Genomic DNA, 15,366 nt, shown 5'->3' on the forward strand with positions numbered 1-15,366 from the left:
TTGGAGGTCCAGAGCCTCTTTCTTCCTGATGCCACTCAAAGGCGAGAGCGGTGGTCCACGGCTGAGAGTGTGGGGTGCCGAAAAGTGCAGGGGGTCCCAAGCAGAGACTTCCAGGGATCGCCAGGAGAAGCGTGTCTCCGGGAGCTGAGGGCTGAGCCCAGCGCAGGAGGACAAGGAGGGGGAGAGAGCCTGGGAACCCCTCCAATATCCCCTGTGAAACTTGTCCGTTAATTTATACCGAGGATTTGTACAAAAATAAAGGGTTCTGCTGATAAGATTTAGAACAAATATTAAATAAATATTCTCTCTTTTTTTTTTAATGGCGTGTCCGTGGCCTAGTTCATAGCTCGTCTCTGGGGTTGATGCCGGATTCACTGGGTCCGAGGCGCTCCTGGTTCAAGGCCGCAATGACTTCGTCAGCTTTGATCCGCTCCTGGAGGGAAGGGGAGAGAGAAGAGGGAGTCAGGAGGGCCAGGGAGCGTGGAGGCTGGGTTATGAAGGAGGGTCCACCACGTCCCAAGGGATTCTGTGGCTGGGGGATGTGGTGGTGAACAAGGGGGTCTCTCAGTCCTAAGGACGGGGGGCAATCATAGAATCACAGAATCACTCCAAAATTGAGGATTGGGCCTGTTACATCTACCTCCCTGAAGCTCAGCACCAACACCCCACAGGGATGTGTGCTGAGTCCCTACCTGTACTCATTGTACACATATGACTGTATTTCATCTGATCTATCCACTGTAATTATTAAGTTTGCAGATGATACCACCATAATGGGTCTAATTACAGGTGGAGATGAATCAGCGTACGGGGGGAGGTTCAAAAAGTATCTGCATGGTGCCTAGAGAATAACTTGCACCTAAATATTAGCAAGACTAAGGAGATGGTGTTGGACTTTCGGAGGAAGAGAGGGGAACTAGCCCCGTTGTATATTGGGGTGTGTGTGTGTGGAGAGAGTCTCTTCCTTTAAATTCATGGGAGTTTACCTTAGTGAAGACCTCAACTTGGAAAAGTAATATACCATATTTTTCGCTCTATAGGACGCACCCAACCATAGGAGGGGGAGAACAGGAAAAAAAAAAAAATTCTTGTTCTCTCCCTCAAAAACAAGGTGCGTTCAAGAGCAGGTTGGGGAACAGCGCAAAGGCTGCACGCAGCCTTGCCGTTGCCCCCCAAGCTTGTGGGGCTGGCGGTGGGGGGAAGCGCTGCTTTTCCCCACCGCCAACCTCAAAGATCCCTGAAGCCTTTGGAGCGCAGCTTCGGGGACAGCCTTTCAAGCCTCCGCAGAGGCTTTGCGCAGCCTTCCCGAAGCTAGAACAGCGAGACAGAGGGCTGCGCAGCACCCCTTCTCACTGTTTTGGCTTCGGGGACAGCCTTTCAAGCCTCCACAGAGCAGTGGGGTGCCTATCATCATCAACATCATCATCAAAGAACTGCAGCGTTGGAAGGGACCCTGAGGCTTATCTAGTCCACCCTGCTACAACGCAGGAATTGCATGATAATAATAATGTTACAGCAGGGATAGTGAATAGTTTGGAGAGGTCCGCTTAAATTAAAAGTGCTTAAATTTGGCTGCATTGCAGCTTTTGCAATAAGGCTGCTGTTCACGTAGTGTTGCCATTTTCAGCCACAGACTAAGCTCAGAACTCTTCGTCTCTGCTTGCTGAAGAGCTCTGTGTGACTCAAATGTGCTCTCATCAAGTTGTGTGTTGGTCCACAACTCCCTATTGCACTCTCTTTCAAAAGAAAGCTATATAGTGATGTACATTTTGGGAGATGTGTCCCGGGTTAATTCTACAAACAGACCACCAGGTGTCAGCAGTACCCTAATCTAAGTGAACTTCATTGGTCTGGTCACGTTGTGCGGATGCCTGATGATCGTCTTCCAAAGCAACTACTCTATTCCGAACTTAGAAATGGAAAGCGTAATGCTGGTGGTCAACAAAAGAGGTTCAAAGACTGTCTCAAGGCAAATCTTTAAAAATGTAGTATGAACACCAACAACTGGGAAACACTGGCCTGTAAGCCCTCCAATTGGAGAACAGCCTTTCCCAAAGGTGTCCTGGGCTTTGAAGATACTCAAACTCAGGACGCAAGGGAGACATGTGCTAAGAGGAAGGCACGCTTGGCAAACCCTCACCATGATTAACTCCCACCCAGAAACCAATGTCCCCACTGTGGAAGGACGTGTGGATCCAGAATTGGCCTCCACAGTCACTTATGGACTGATTGTTTAAGGAAGTTATGAATGGGTGACATTTTAATGTATTTTTAATCTTTGTTGGAAGCCACCCAGATGGACGGGGTACAAATAAATTATTATTATTATTATTATTATTATTATTATTATTATTATTATTATTAAAAAAACCGTGTTTATGGAAGACAATCTTACTCAGCTACGAGGGATCACCAAAGAAGAAGAATCTAAGTGATGCCCTATCAAATACTAGCTGGAATTGACAGTACTGTACAGTGGACACTCGGGTTGCGAACATGATCCGTGCGGGAGGCACGTGTGCAACCCACAGCATTCGCAACCCACAGCGCCACATCTGAGCATGCAGCTGGAAGCGCCTGTAACCCAAGGTATAACTGTAGTAATAAACTTGGTTTCCATTATGTCATGGATCAGTTTTGAAAAGAAGGTTTGCAGATCAAAACCAGCCACTGAATATTGTTTGTGCAACATTTATTCATTTATTTCATAAAATGGACACACATCTTGATTGTAAGGAAAAAAGGAAAAAATTGGCTTGGGATGTGAACGAGTCGAAGATCTTTCTGCTAATTCCCTTTGGCTATAATAGGAGAGACACTGTACCTAAGCGAGGGCAGTATCTTTGCAACAGATTTGTGCCTATTTTAAAAAAGAGGAGAATGAAGATAGTGAAATAAATTGCTGGTGTACTAGCATCAGCGTGGGTCTGACAGCTCTCTCCTTTCCATCCGGATTCATTGGACGGCCTTTCTCATCGAGTGAGAGAGCTCTCTTCTCCCATGTAAACATGATAACGAAAAACTCACCAGTTCCCGGTAGAGAGGGTTGAGGGTGAACCACAAGGCAACCGCACACCGCTGGCCTTTAGTCACAGCCTTCACACCATGAGGATTCTCCCCGCCAGATGAAAAACTGATCATGCGGCCACATTTGGGTTTGATGGAGGCCTGGGAAGCAGAGAAAGGGCAGGAAATGTTAGCGGACATTCCTGTTTCTCTTCCCAAGGGTTTGGAATCAGGAGCCTCTGATCCTGGAGTCGGCATATGACTGCCCTGACTAGTGGTCACCGAGACCGTATAACACCGGTCTTGAAAGACCTACATTGGCTCCCAGTACGTTTCCGAGCACAATTCAAAGTGTTGGTGCTGACCTTGAAAGCCCTAAATGGCCTCAGCCCAGTATTCCTGAAGGAGCATCTCCACCCACATCGTTCTGCCCGGACACTGAGGTCCAGTGCCAAGGGCCTTCTGGCGGTTCCCTCACTGTGAGAAGCCAAGTTACAGGGAACCAGGCAGAGGGCCTTCTCGGTAGTGGCACCCACCCTGTGGAACGCCCTCCCATCAGATGTCAAAGCGATAAACAACTATGTGACTTTTAGAAGATACCTGAAGGCAGCCCTGTTTAGGGAAGCTTTTAATGTTTAATAGGTTATTGTATTTTAGTGTTTTGCTGGAAGCTGCCCAGAGTGGCTGGGGAAACCCAGCCAGATGGGCGGGGTATAAATTATTATTATAGTCACCATGGGCCTTAAAATCATGCAAATAGTGAAAGAAGAATGGCACACAAAACTAATGGACTACACAGATTTAGATAAAATGGCAGGAAGGATTTGAAATCTGCAGGACCAGAGATTTACAGAAGATTGGAAGAAATATACAAACTATTTGAAGAGCAACTGTAATCAACAAATTACACTATTAGGACTACAAGAAGTTTTGTAAGGAGAAATACATGAAACATTGCAAAGTAGAGAAAGAATAGAGATATTAGTTATGAGACTTAAATGTAATAGTCAAAGTAAGAAATGTATATTAAGTTAATAGACTGGAAAATTTTCAGATGTGATTGATGGAAGTCAAAAAATTGTATAAGATGTAAAAGTATGTCCAATTACTGTTCGAAATAATATGTTAAAAAAACTAATAAAAATTTATTATATATATATATAAAAAATCATTCAAATAGGTGGCCACCCCCCTACATCTTGCAGCTGGGAATTCCGCAGTTTAACACCGCAAATAAGAACTTCCTTTCATCTGTCTTGAATCCCCCCCCCCTTTCAGGTGCGTTGGAGGATCCCCACTGGGTTTGAGTTTTATGAGAGAGGGAGGAAGACCGCCTCTCTCTGTAATCCCTCTACACCAGAGCTTGCCAAACTGTGTGTCGAGACACATCAGTGCGTCGGCTGCGGGTTTGTCATGCGAATGTTCCCTGCGCTCCTCCCTGGAAAGGGGTTAGTTCAGCCTCAGGTTTGCTAGCAAAACTGAATTACTATGTCGTGGAACGAAGCATGTCTAAAAAGCGTGTTTGGAAAGCTCTTATCTGCTCCATGCATAATCTTATGTGCCTCTGTCCCCTTGCACCGTTTTCCCTTAAACTCCAAAGACCCAAATGTTGTTGCCTTTCATGGTAGGAGAGCAATCTATGGTTAGCATCTGGCACAGAGTGTTAAGTTGTGGGTGAACGTATCAGACGACACAGCGATTCTTCAAACAGCTCTTATTTATTCACAGGCCAGAACAGAACTGAACTGAAGGGTTCAGCCAGCCTGCTTATACAGAGCTCCACTAGAACGCAACAGTAACCATTTTCTGTAACTATCCAATCACTGAATGTCACTTTCAATCCCTTATTTGCATATGTGGACCTGAGTGAAAACTATCTACAGTATACCACTGCTGGCCCAGGGTGAGAACTTCAGTACATAACACAGAGCTCTTCCACAATGCTCCCTTGGCAATCTCCCCCTGAGATCATTCGGAGGCCTCTGCCTTGCTGGCCTTTTCCCATCTGGCCTGGAAAAGTGGAATGCGGACTGACTCCAGCTACAAAAACTGAGGCTGGTGGACAGATTCTCGGGCTGGAGGGTTGAGAGAGCTGTTGCTGTTATTGATATTATCATTGTATCTTTAGTTTTAGATCTTATGATTTACATGGAAGTTGTTTCCACTTGGTTGTGTACTTTTTGATGTGTTTTTTATTGTTTATGACTTCTGCTATGTTTGTAATTATGTAAATCTTGCCATGTTGTAAGCCGCCTTGAGCATAGTTTCAAACTATGGCAAGGCGGCATACAAATTAAATGCTCACCGTCACAGTCTTGGCATCCATCTCGGTGAAGATAAATTCGCCCCCTTCGAAATCGCTGTTCATGTACAGGAGGGCACTAGCAGGAGAGAAAGCGGGAAGGTTAGACTCGGCGGAGGGAGCCTGGTTCCGACCTGCTCTGAAGAAAGTCCCTCTCATAGCGCCGGAAGTGGAATTTCTGTTTGTCTCATTATCAGGGTGGCCCCCGTTGTGTTTGGAAAAGTGCCGTCTAACCACAAAACTGGTAATAAACGGTTTAGGAGGAACACTGACTGATAAAGTAAAAAAAATCTACAGAGAAGGCACAAGAAGGAGTCTGCATGTACAGTAAAAATTTGCTGACTAAAGCAACATTTCAATGTTCTAGCATTTGTCCGGTCTTTCAGGTTCCTATTGGAAGACCGGACAAACGCTAGAACATTAGCAGTGGCAAAGTTTTTATCGGTGGTTGCAAGAATCAATGATCCCTATATTCTGAACAAAATGCTTGTTTAACCTGGAGGTAGGCTGCATGAATTGTGTATTGCTTTGTAACGATTTGGTGGGTCTCTGGACCGTAATAAAGATTGATGATGATGATGATGACATTTCAAGGACTTGGTTGGATTAAGATATAGGCTTTGGTGCTGACATTAAAAGCCCTAAACGCCCTCAAAGGCCCAGTATACCTGAAGGAGCGTCTCCACCCCCATCGTTCAGCCCGGACACTGAGGTCCAGCACAGAGGGCCTTCTGGCAGTTCACTTGCTGCAAGAAGTGAAATTACAGGGAACCAGGCAGAGGGCCTTCTCAGTGGTGGCACCTGCTCTGTGGAACGCCTTCCCAACAGATGTCAAGGAAATAAACAACTATCTGAAGTTTAGAAGACATCTGAAGGCAGCCCTGTTCAGGGAAGTTTTTAACATTTAATGCTGTATTTTTTTTAATCTTTTGTTGGAAGCCGCCCAGAGTGGCTGGGGAAACCTAGCCAGATGGGCAGGGTATAAATAATAAATTATTATTATTATTATTATTATTATTATTAGGCGATGGGGTGGCAGAAAGTGGTTGGGGAGCGCATGAACGACTTAGACAGTATATATTGTTTTCCTATACAGAGAATTTCCCATGGAAATTGCGGGTTCCCAACCTACCTGTAATCTCGGAAGGTGTAAGCAGGGGGCTCTTTCCAACACTCATTGGCTTCCGGGTCCAGGAGGCAATTGTCAGCATGGATAGGGTGGCTGAGGTCATTCCTCCGCTCCTGGTGGCCTGCAGAGGGCAGAGATAAGGGAGGTTCAGCCTTGCTGGCAATCTCTCATTTCATCCTGGGTCTCACTAAATAAACGGCAACAGATTACCGTATTTTTCACTCTATAGGACGCACTTTCCCCCCTCCAAAAATGAAGGGGAAATGTGTGTGAGTCCTATGGAGCGAATGCAGGGGGCAGGCAGGCAGGAAAAGCCCCCCAAAAGCTGCACACAAGCTCTGCGCGGCTCTTGCGGGCTTTTCCTCAGGAGGGAGAAGGGACTGACGCGGCCAGTCAGTCCCTTATCCCTCCTCGTAGAAAAGCCCACAGGAGCCGCGCGCTCCTTAAAGGGCGTGCGGCTCCTGTGGGCTTTTGTGGGAGGTGGGGGGACTGCTGTAGCCGCGTGCAGCCTCTACCTGCCGGAGAGGTTGCACGGGGCTAAAGAAGCCATAGCCCCGCTCAGCCTCTCCAGGCTGGAGAGGTTGTGTGGGGCTATGGCAGAAGCCTCTTTAGCTGCGTACAACCTCTCCAGCTGGGAGAAAGTGCACGGGGCTAAAGAAACCAGAGCCGCGTGCAGCCTCTCCCGGCTGGAGAGGTTCCACGCATCTATGGCAGCTTCTTTGCTCTTTGGGGCTGGGAGGGGGAACCCGGGCTTCCCCGGCAGCCCTGAGAAGCTCGTGGAACAGCCAGAAGACTGTGCGCCTTTCCGCTGCTCCCCAACCTGCTCTTTAGGGCTGGCGGTGGGCTTCCCCCCGCCAGCCCCAAAGAGCAGGTTGAAAGGAACCCGAAGCCTGGAGAGCGAGAGGGATCGGTGCGCACCGACGCCTCTCGCTCTCCAGGCTTCCAAGGTAGCCACCTGAAAGTGACTGAACGCACCTTGAACTGCCGCTTCGCTGAAGGGGCGCTGGGCAGAGAGGGGGAGAATTTATTTTTCTTGTTCTCCCCCTCTAAAACAAGGTGCATCCTACGGTCGGGTGCATCCTATAGAGCGAAAAATACGGTATTTCATTGCTGCTGTGCAAACTACTGAGTCATGACTGGCCATATTTTCAGTAATGTATGTATTGTTATGCAAGGTTTCCCTTAATACACACAATTCTGTTCACCTTATTTACCTGGAGAAATGTGTCTCATTCTTCTGGAGGATTTCAGAGGACAGCTGTGTTTTGCTTTACATGTTGTTTCACAAAGCACAAAGCAGATTCCCTCCCAAGTTCATCTATTTCATTTGCTTAGTGAATGCTCACAGCGCTTCATATCTCCACAGAAATCTCCAAATGGCTTACAAATCCCAGCAAACAAGAACCAACAAATTCTTGGGGGGAAGCCACATAAACGTGTAGTGAGGAGGCAACCGCCTTCGAGCCTGAACAATGCCTCTGCCACAGATAATTCTGCAATTCTGCATTCTACGTAACGTAATTCAATCGACATCTCTGAACAGCATGCAGGAGTGAGGTTTGGCAGGAAAGTTTTTTGAGGCAGGCCTTACCTGACAGAGCCGTCCGGCATACCAGGTGCGTGTAGGAGAAATAGAGGGTGGAATTGAGCCTGAAGTACGACTCCACGATCCTGCGGGCTTTCTCGCTGACATCATAGAAGAGGCGGGCGCTCCCCAGGGGAACTCTCCCCTCGTAGCCAAACTGCGGGCAAACCAGAGTGCAATTGTTCCCTCAGTTCCAAATCCAGCCCACCTTCAACCAAGAATGTGGAGAGCTTCTCCTCAGGCCCGTTTTAAGCATATCTGGCGCCGTGATGCAAAGCTCCCTTCGGCGCACGCACACACACACCGGATTTCCAGAGTTGTCGACCTTTTTCCTTTTTTTAGGGAGGATGGCGCTGCCAGCGGGGCTGAAGGAGGTGGGCAGCAGCTGGAGGGCGGCTCCTCTGGCGGGGAAGAGGCGGAGGCTGGTCGCGGCACCTCCCGGCTCAGCTGGATGCTTTGTGCCGCGGTGGCCACAGCAGACGGCGGCTCCGGGTGGGGCGCTGCTTCAGCGCGGCATGGCAGAGGCGGGCAAGGGCGGTGAGCTGATGCCAGGAGGTGCCGCATCCAGCCTCCGCCTCTTCCCTGGTGCCCTCCAGAACTTGGCACCCTGGCACCCCGCGCCACTAGCCTCTATGGGTAAGACGGCCCTGAGAGAGAGACACAACTCAGGAAGAAGTAGCTGGTGGGTGTTTGGGGAAAACAAAGCCATGTTGCTCATGATTAACCCCCTCTTGCCTCTATGGGGCTTCTCCTACATCAGAACACAAGAAGAGCCTTGCAGGATCAGGCCAAGGGCCTAACTCTCCCAGCATCCCGTTCCCAACCAGGGACCAACCAGTTCCCGGCAAGAAACCCAAGGGAAGTTTTGAACACAAAAGCGCTTTCCCCCCTCCTTGTGGTTGCCAATAACTGGGGTTCAGAAGCATCACTGCCTCCAATTGTGGATACAGGTAGGTAGCCGTGTTGGTCTGCTGTAGTCAAAACAAACAAACAAAAAAATCCTTCCAGTAGCACATTAGAAACCAACTAAGTTTGTTCTTGGTATGAGCTTTTGAAGTGTGCATGCACACAAAAGCTCATACCAAGAACAAACTTAGTTGGTCTCTAAGGTGCTACTGGAAGGATTTTTTAAATTTAATTTTGTTCCAATTGTGGAGGCAGAGCAGAGCCATCCTGGCTAGGAGCCACTGACAGCCCCCTTGTAAGGCATGGAGAGTCCTCCTCTCCCTTTGGTAACTTCACAGATAAGAACTAACAAGCAGTTGATATGTTTATATAGTCATACCTCGTGTTACGTTTGCTTCATGATACATTTTTTCAGGTTGCGTCCCGGGGCGACCCAGAAGTACCAGAAAGGGTTACTTCTGGGTTTCACTGCTTGTGCATGCACAGACACACAAAATGATGTCATGTGCAGGTGCAGAAGCGGCCAATTGCAACCCGCGCGTACGCAGATGCACCGCTGCGGGTTGTGTTCTATTCATGTTTCAAACGGGCCTCTGGAATGGATCCTGTTCACAGCCAGAGGTACCACTGTAGTTCTTTTATTACGGTGTCATGTTACAAGCACAAATATACAGCTCTCCGCAAGGAGGGCAGTTGCCTACTCTAAACCCTCCTTCTGACTTCTGCAGCACTTTAGGCATCAATGGGGAGTTCCTCCCTCCCTCTGCCTCCTTTGCTCTCTGATAGGTCCGGACCTCTGAGTCTGTGGTGAGAGGGGGTCCCCCACACTCTTGATTGATGTCTGTTCTAGCTGTCCCCTCCCTTCTGGCTCCCTTGTCATTATCTCGCAACTAGGTAATTCCTCCCTAATTTGTTCAGCTTCTGTCTTTCTCTCTGCTTCTGAACACACAATGGACGGGGGGGGGGACGCTTCCCCCTCCAGCTCTCAATCAGAGAGAAGCTGGTCGTCATCAGACCATTCCCTGACACCTCTCCTCCATGGATCTATCTGATCCTCAATTTAAGCCATCCCGGTTGGTGGCCATCACTGTGGCAGGGAGTTCCATTGTTTAACTCTGTGCTGCTTGAAGAAGGACTTTCCTTTTATCGACCCCGAGTTTTCCAACCGTCAGTTTCGTTGGATGTGCACAAGTTCTAGTGTTCGGAGAGAGAGAGGAAAATTTCTCCCTATCCCCTCTCTCTGTGCCATGCACAGTTTCTTAAAGTGCTATCACAGGGGTCGACAAGGTTTATCTTGCCTGGGCCAGATCAGTCCCGCAGAGATCCCACTGTGGGCTGGATTGCACCTGTGTGTGAGCCCACAATTTTCGGCATCTGAGCAGATGTGATTTTGGGCACCACGGAAGTGAGTCCCTGCACCGTGTTGCTTTAGCGCAGTGCGCGAGTGGGCAGCTCGGTTTGGGGGCGGCTTGTGGGCTGGTCAAACGACCTCTGCGGGCAGCTTCCGGCCCATGGGCCTTAGGTTGCTGACCCCTGTGCTATCGTGTCACCTCAAAGGGCTCATCCACACCGTTGTTTGCCCCACCACTTTTCCCTGGGGAAACTTGTGGTTTACTGCTGAATCGGACCAAATGGAAATTGGGTTTTATGTGGATTGCTGTTTGTTCTGATTCAGCGCTAAAGAATGAGTTTCCCCAGGAAAAGCTGCAGGGCAAATGCAAAGCCTCTCAAACCCATTCATTCTAGGCATAGATGTGTCCTTATTCACCCTTCCTATAAACCGAAAAGTCCCAAACACTGCAACATTTCTTCACGCCAGCGCTGAGGTCCAGCTCTGAGGGCCTTCTGGCGGTTCCCTCCCTGTGAGAAGTGAGGTTACAGGGAACCAGGCAGAGGGCCTTCTCGGTAGTGGCGCCCGCCCTGTGGAATGCCCTCCCGTGAGATGTCAAGGAAATAAACAACTACCTGATTTTTAGAAGACATCTAAACTCAGCCCTGTACAGGGAAGCTTTTAATGTCTGATGTTTTATAGTGTTTTTAATATTCTGTTGGGAGCCGCCCAGAGTGGCTGGGGAGTCCCGGCCAGATGGGTGGGGTATGAGTAATAAATTATTGTTATTATATTATTATATTATTATTTCTTCACTCCATTCCCTCAGCCATTTCGGCTGTCCTTCTCTGAACCTTTTCCAACTCTGCCGTATCCTTTTCGAGGCAAGGCAACCAGAACTGCCCACAGCATTCTGAATGGAGTTGCACCATAGACCACTGCTTCTGTGCTCCTGCCCCAAACCATATGCCACTGTGCTTGGATCAGGAGCTAAAAGAGGAATCCTGAGATCCCAGGTAAGAAGAGAATCCAGTTGACTGCAAGTTGAGCAGCAACCCTCGTACCTTGAGAGCTTTGAGGACGGTGGCCCCTTCGAACTTCTCGTTGGGTGTGTGGGGTGACGTCTTCCCCCGGTATCCATCTCCAGCCAGCAGAATTCCCTGAAGCAGAAAAAGGATATCAGGATTATTCCAATATGTTGACGCAACACTGGACTTTCCAGCTTCCAAGCTTCAAGGATGACACCAAGGGATTCCATCCACTTGGAAGGTCATTGCAAACCCCAAAGAGATTAATGGGAGATTCTGCAGGGAGCAACCAGCCTTTCCCATGGGGCGCAAACTGCAGAATGTCTAGGGCAGGTATTACTGTGAATTGTATTGCATTTATACAACTGGTGTGTTTTTTTTAAAGGATATTGTGTTGTGTATGGATGTTCCACTTTGTTCTACACAGTCCTGTGGTATTTTGACACTGGGCAGTACGTCAATTTCTTCAGCAAATATTCAGAAAACTGCTGCCACACCAATTGGCAAAGGTAGGTGGGCGTTGGGTGCCAAAACACCTAGAGACCATTAGGTCAGGGAAGGCTGGCTCTGCTGCAATAATCTGCAAGCCTTAAAGCCCCACGAGACTTTTAGTCATCCGTCACAGCCAAGGCAACAAACATCCTCACTCCATGCCCCAGTTATGGACAGAATAACAGAAATAATGTGCATTCTTGTGCATTCCCCCAACTTCTCTTGCACCCTGAGTCACCAGTTACTCACATTGGCAACCCGGTGCAACTCCTGACACTCGTCCTCTGTGATCACATTGTCCAGCAGCACCCTCTGGGTCCCGTTCAGCTGCTCTGAGTTGTACACAAATTTTACATCGCTGAAGAGGAGGGGACCACCTGGGAAGAGACAGAGCGAGAGAGATGGAAAATCACTTTGCAAGAGGAGCTCGCTTTTGCTTCTCTCTACCCTCAGGTACTTAGCTGGGAGCAGCTTACGCAGAGGAGCAAGACAAAGGCCATGAGCCATTCAACTGACTCGGATGCCTTTTTGGGGATTCCTGCACGGCAGGGGGTCAGACTAGATGACCCCAGGGGTCCCTTCCAACTCTAACATTCTACGATTCATACAGGGCTCTCAGCCATCACTGAGCCGAGCAATTTTCCTCCTCTGCAAACAATGCCAGAACACCTGTAGTTTTCAGTAACAGACCAAGATCTGAATCACACACTTCAGAACTTGATGATGATGGTGGTGGTGACGATAGGCGTTCACATGGTGAGGATCAGGCCACGAAAGCATCAGTGAAAGTCAACAGGAGGCTCAAGCACAGCTGTGGCTGGACCAGAGTTGCATTGTTGCTGTATGATGCTCTCACGGTAGCTTAAATCTAATAATAGAGTTGTAGACTTGGAAGGGGCTCCAAGAGTCATCTAGTTGAGGCCTGTTGACAGACGGCCATCCAACCTCTGCTTAAAAACCTCCAAGGAAGGAGAGTCCACAACCTCCCAAGGAAGACTGTTTCACTGTCAAACAGCTCGCATTCTGGATTAGTTGTAGTTTCTGGGTCACCTTCAAAGGGAGCCCCACACAGAGTGCATTGCAGTAATCCAAGCTGGAGATAACCAAAGCAGGCACCACTCTGCGGGCACAGAGGGTCTCATCCTGCGTACCAGATGGAGTTGGTAGACAGCTGCCCTGGACGCAGAATTGACCTGCACCTCCATGGACAGCTGTGAGTCCAGAATGACTCCCAGGCTGCGCACCTGGTCCTTCAGGGGCACAGTTGCCCCATTCAGGACCAGGGAATCCCCCACACTCGCCCGTTTCCTGTCCCCCCCAAAACAGTACTTCTGTCTTGTCAGGATTCAACCTCAATCTGTTAGCCGCCATCCATCCTGCAACCGCCTCCAGACACTCACACAGGACCTTCACTGCCTTCATTCTGGAGGATTGCATCCCACACAAATCACAGAGCAAGCTTGTTTTCCAGAGGGTAGGACCTCCAAACCAATGGATTCAAATGACAAGAATGGAGATTTCAACTACACCTTAGGAAGAACTTTCTGGCAGTAAGAGCTGTTTGACAGTGGAATAGACTCCCTCGGGCGGTGGTGGAGTCTCATTCCTTAGAGGTCTGTAAACAGAGGTTGTATAACCATCTACCATGGATGCTTTAGCTGAGATTCCTGCCTTGCAGGGGGCTGGGCCAGATGATCCTCACGGTCCCTTCCAGGTCTACAGCCCTATGATTCTATGATTCTACTGTGCAACTCTATTATTCTATGTGCAGAATATGGGGCAGAGAGGAAGGATACTTGCAAAACCTTCCCAAAAGAATTAAAAAAGAAAACAATGGCAATTAGAACAGCAGCCAGCTGGCTTTTGTGCATTTATTTACAAGGCTGCTAAATCAGCATATTGGAGGAGAGGCTTTTCCCAGGAAAAAAATATCACATTATGCCAAAATTGTTGAGTAGAGGACCTGGAACTGCAGCCAAGATCAGAGGCAGAAACAGCAGGATGGGAATCTGGGGGAAGAGGTTTGGGGCTTTCTGTTTTCCCCTTTGACTTTTCAGAAAACAGATGGGTCCACATTGCCTGAAATGCTCAGCCTGGAATCTTTCAGGAGAGAGAGAACATGCACAGACAGACACACAGAGATGAACACACACACACACACACAAAGCTAATGGACTTTTTGTACCCTGGCCAGTATAAACCATCTTCCGTTTTAGCTGAACCGCGTTGCCTTTTGTGCAGGGGTTGCAGATTTGGACAAAGAGCCCAGCGTGGCCTGAAATACTGATCAGTGAGGTCATGTGGGGTCTTGGGCAAAACTCTCACATAGCTGGGTGGGAGGAGGGCTGGCTTTCCTCCCCAGCAGTGTTGTGGGGTATTGCTATGGTTCAAGGTATCAACAGAGCGGGATGCAATCTGCAAAATGCACACCAGCAACACACACACAAGGGATTCTTGACAATGAGCTTTTCCACATTCCAGAGATGCCCCATCCTTGTAACACCCACAGGTGCAAGAGGAAGGAGACAGAGGCCTTTGTATGGAGGGGTGGGGGCCCTGAGGCAGTGGGCACTTCTCAGCGGCCAGCTGAGGCCTCCTCACAAGTAAAGCCCTGCTTATGCACACAGTGTGTTGCTTCTCAGATCAGTGGTTTGCAAATTGGACTGCAGCGCCCCTGGGGCGCAGTTGGGTTCCCTAGCGTGGTACAAAGAGGCAAGGAGGCAGCAAGGGGCGATGGTGGCACAAATGATTATCAGACTTTGAAATGCTGGTGGTCCATAGGGATGGGGAAGGTCTCTCAGGTATTGGGGGCCTAATCCTAACCCTAGCCCATATAGCTATGGTTTTCCCAGTAGTGGTTTTCCCAGTAGTGATGTATGGAAGTGAGAGCTGGACCACAAAGAAGGCTGATTGCCGAAGAATGGATGCTTTTGAATTCTGGTGCTGGAAGAGACTCTTGAGAGTCCCATGGACTGCAAGAAGATCAAACCTCTCCATTCTGAAGGAAATCAGCCCTGAGTGCTCACTGGAAGGACAGATCCTGAAGCTGAGGCGCCAAGATTTTGGCCACCTCACGAGAAGAGAAGACTCTCTGGAAAAGACCCTGATGTTGGGAAATATGGAGGGCACAAGGAGAAGGGGACGACAGAGGACGAGATGGTTGGACAGTGTTCTTGAAGCTACCAGCATGAGTCTGACCAAACTGCGGGAGGCAGTGGAAGACAGGAGGGCCTGGCGTGCTCTGGTCCAGGGGGTCACAGAGAGTCGGACACGACTAAACGACCAACAACATGATTCCATGATTCTGTGGTTCTTCCTATGTTCTTAAGCAGGTCAGCTCCACTTGGCCGGTTTTGCCACGGCTTTCAGGGCTGCAAAGGGCTCCTGAAAACTGATTCAAGCTGAGCAAAACCTCCTCATCCATACAGCACAGTATTTCAATGTAAAGGAAAGGCATTCCGTTAGACTCAAAGCCACTGAAAGGAAAGCAGGCAGCTCTGCTAGTAGTAGAAAGAACTCGTAAGGGAGGTCAGCCGTGAGCCAAGATGGGCTTCAGCACAGCTGGTTAACCTCCAATCATTGTCCATA

General features: G+C 48.8%; 1 protein-coding gene across 2 annotated transcripts in view; it reads right to left on the reverse strand.

Annotated features, from left to right (window-relative positions):
* Positions 1 to 272: 272 nt before the first annotated feature.
* P3H2 (prolyl 3-hydroxylase 2) overlaps positions 273 to 15,366 on the reverse strand; it is a 117,650-nt gene continuing 102,556 nt past the window's right edge. For both annotated transcript variants that reach the window (XM_081862420.1, XM_081862421.1), the window contains exons 9-15: positions 12,028 to 12,155; positions 11,323 to 11,418; positions 8,029 to 8,179; positions 6,441 to 6,558; positions 5,312 to 5,387; positions 3,028 to 3,168; positions 273 to 433 (exon numbers count right to left, since the gene is read on the reverse strand). In XM_081862420.1, the coding sequence (XP_081718546.1) occupies positions 341 to 433; positions 3,028 to 3,168; positions 5,312 to 5,387; positions 6,441 to 6,558; positions 8,029 to 8,179; positions 11,323 to 11,418; positions 12,028 to 12,155 (803 nt within the window). In that variant the 3' untranslated portion in view covers positions 273 to 340. The remainder of the gene's footprint in view (positions 434 to 3,027; positions 3,169 to 5,311; positions 5,388 to 6,440; positions 6,559 to 8,028; positions 8,180 to 11,322; positions 11,419 to 12,027; positions 12,156 to 15,366) is intronic.

The sequence above is a fragment of the Podarcis erhardii genome (genome assembly GCF_964252035.2).
Source record: "Podarcis erhardii genome assembly, chromosome: 5".
NCBI lineage: Eukaryota > Metazoa > Chordata > Lepidosauria > Squamata > Lacertidae > Podarcis > Podarcis erhardii.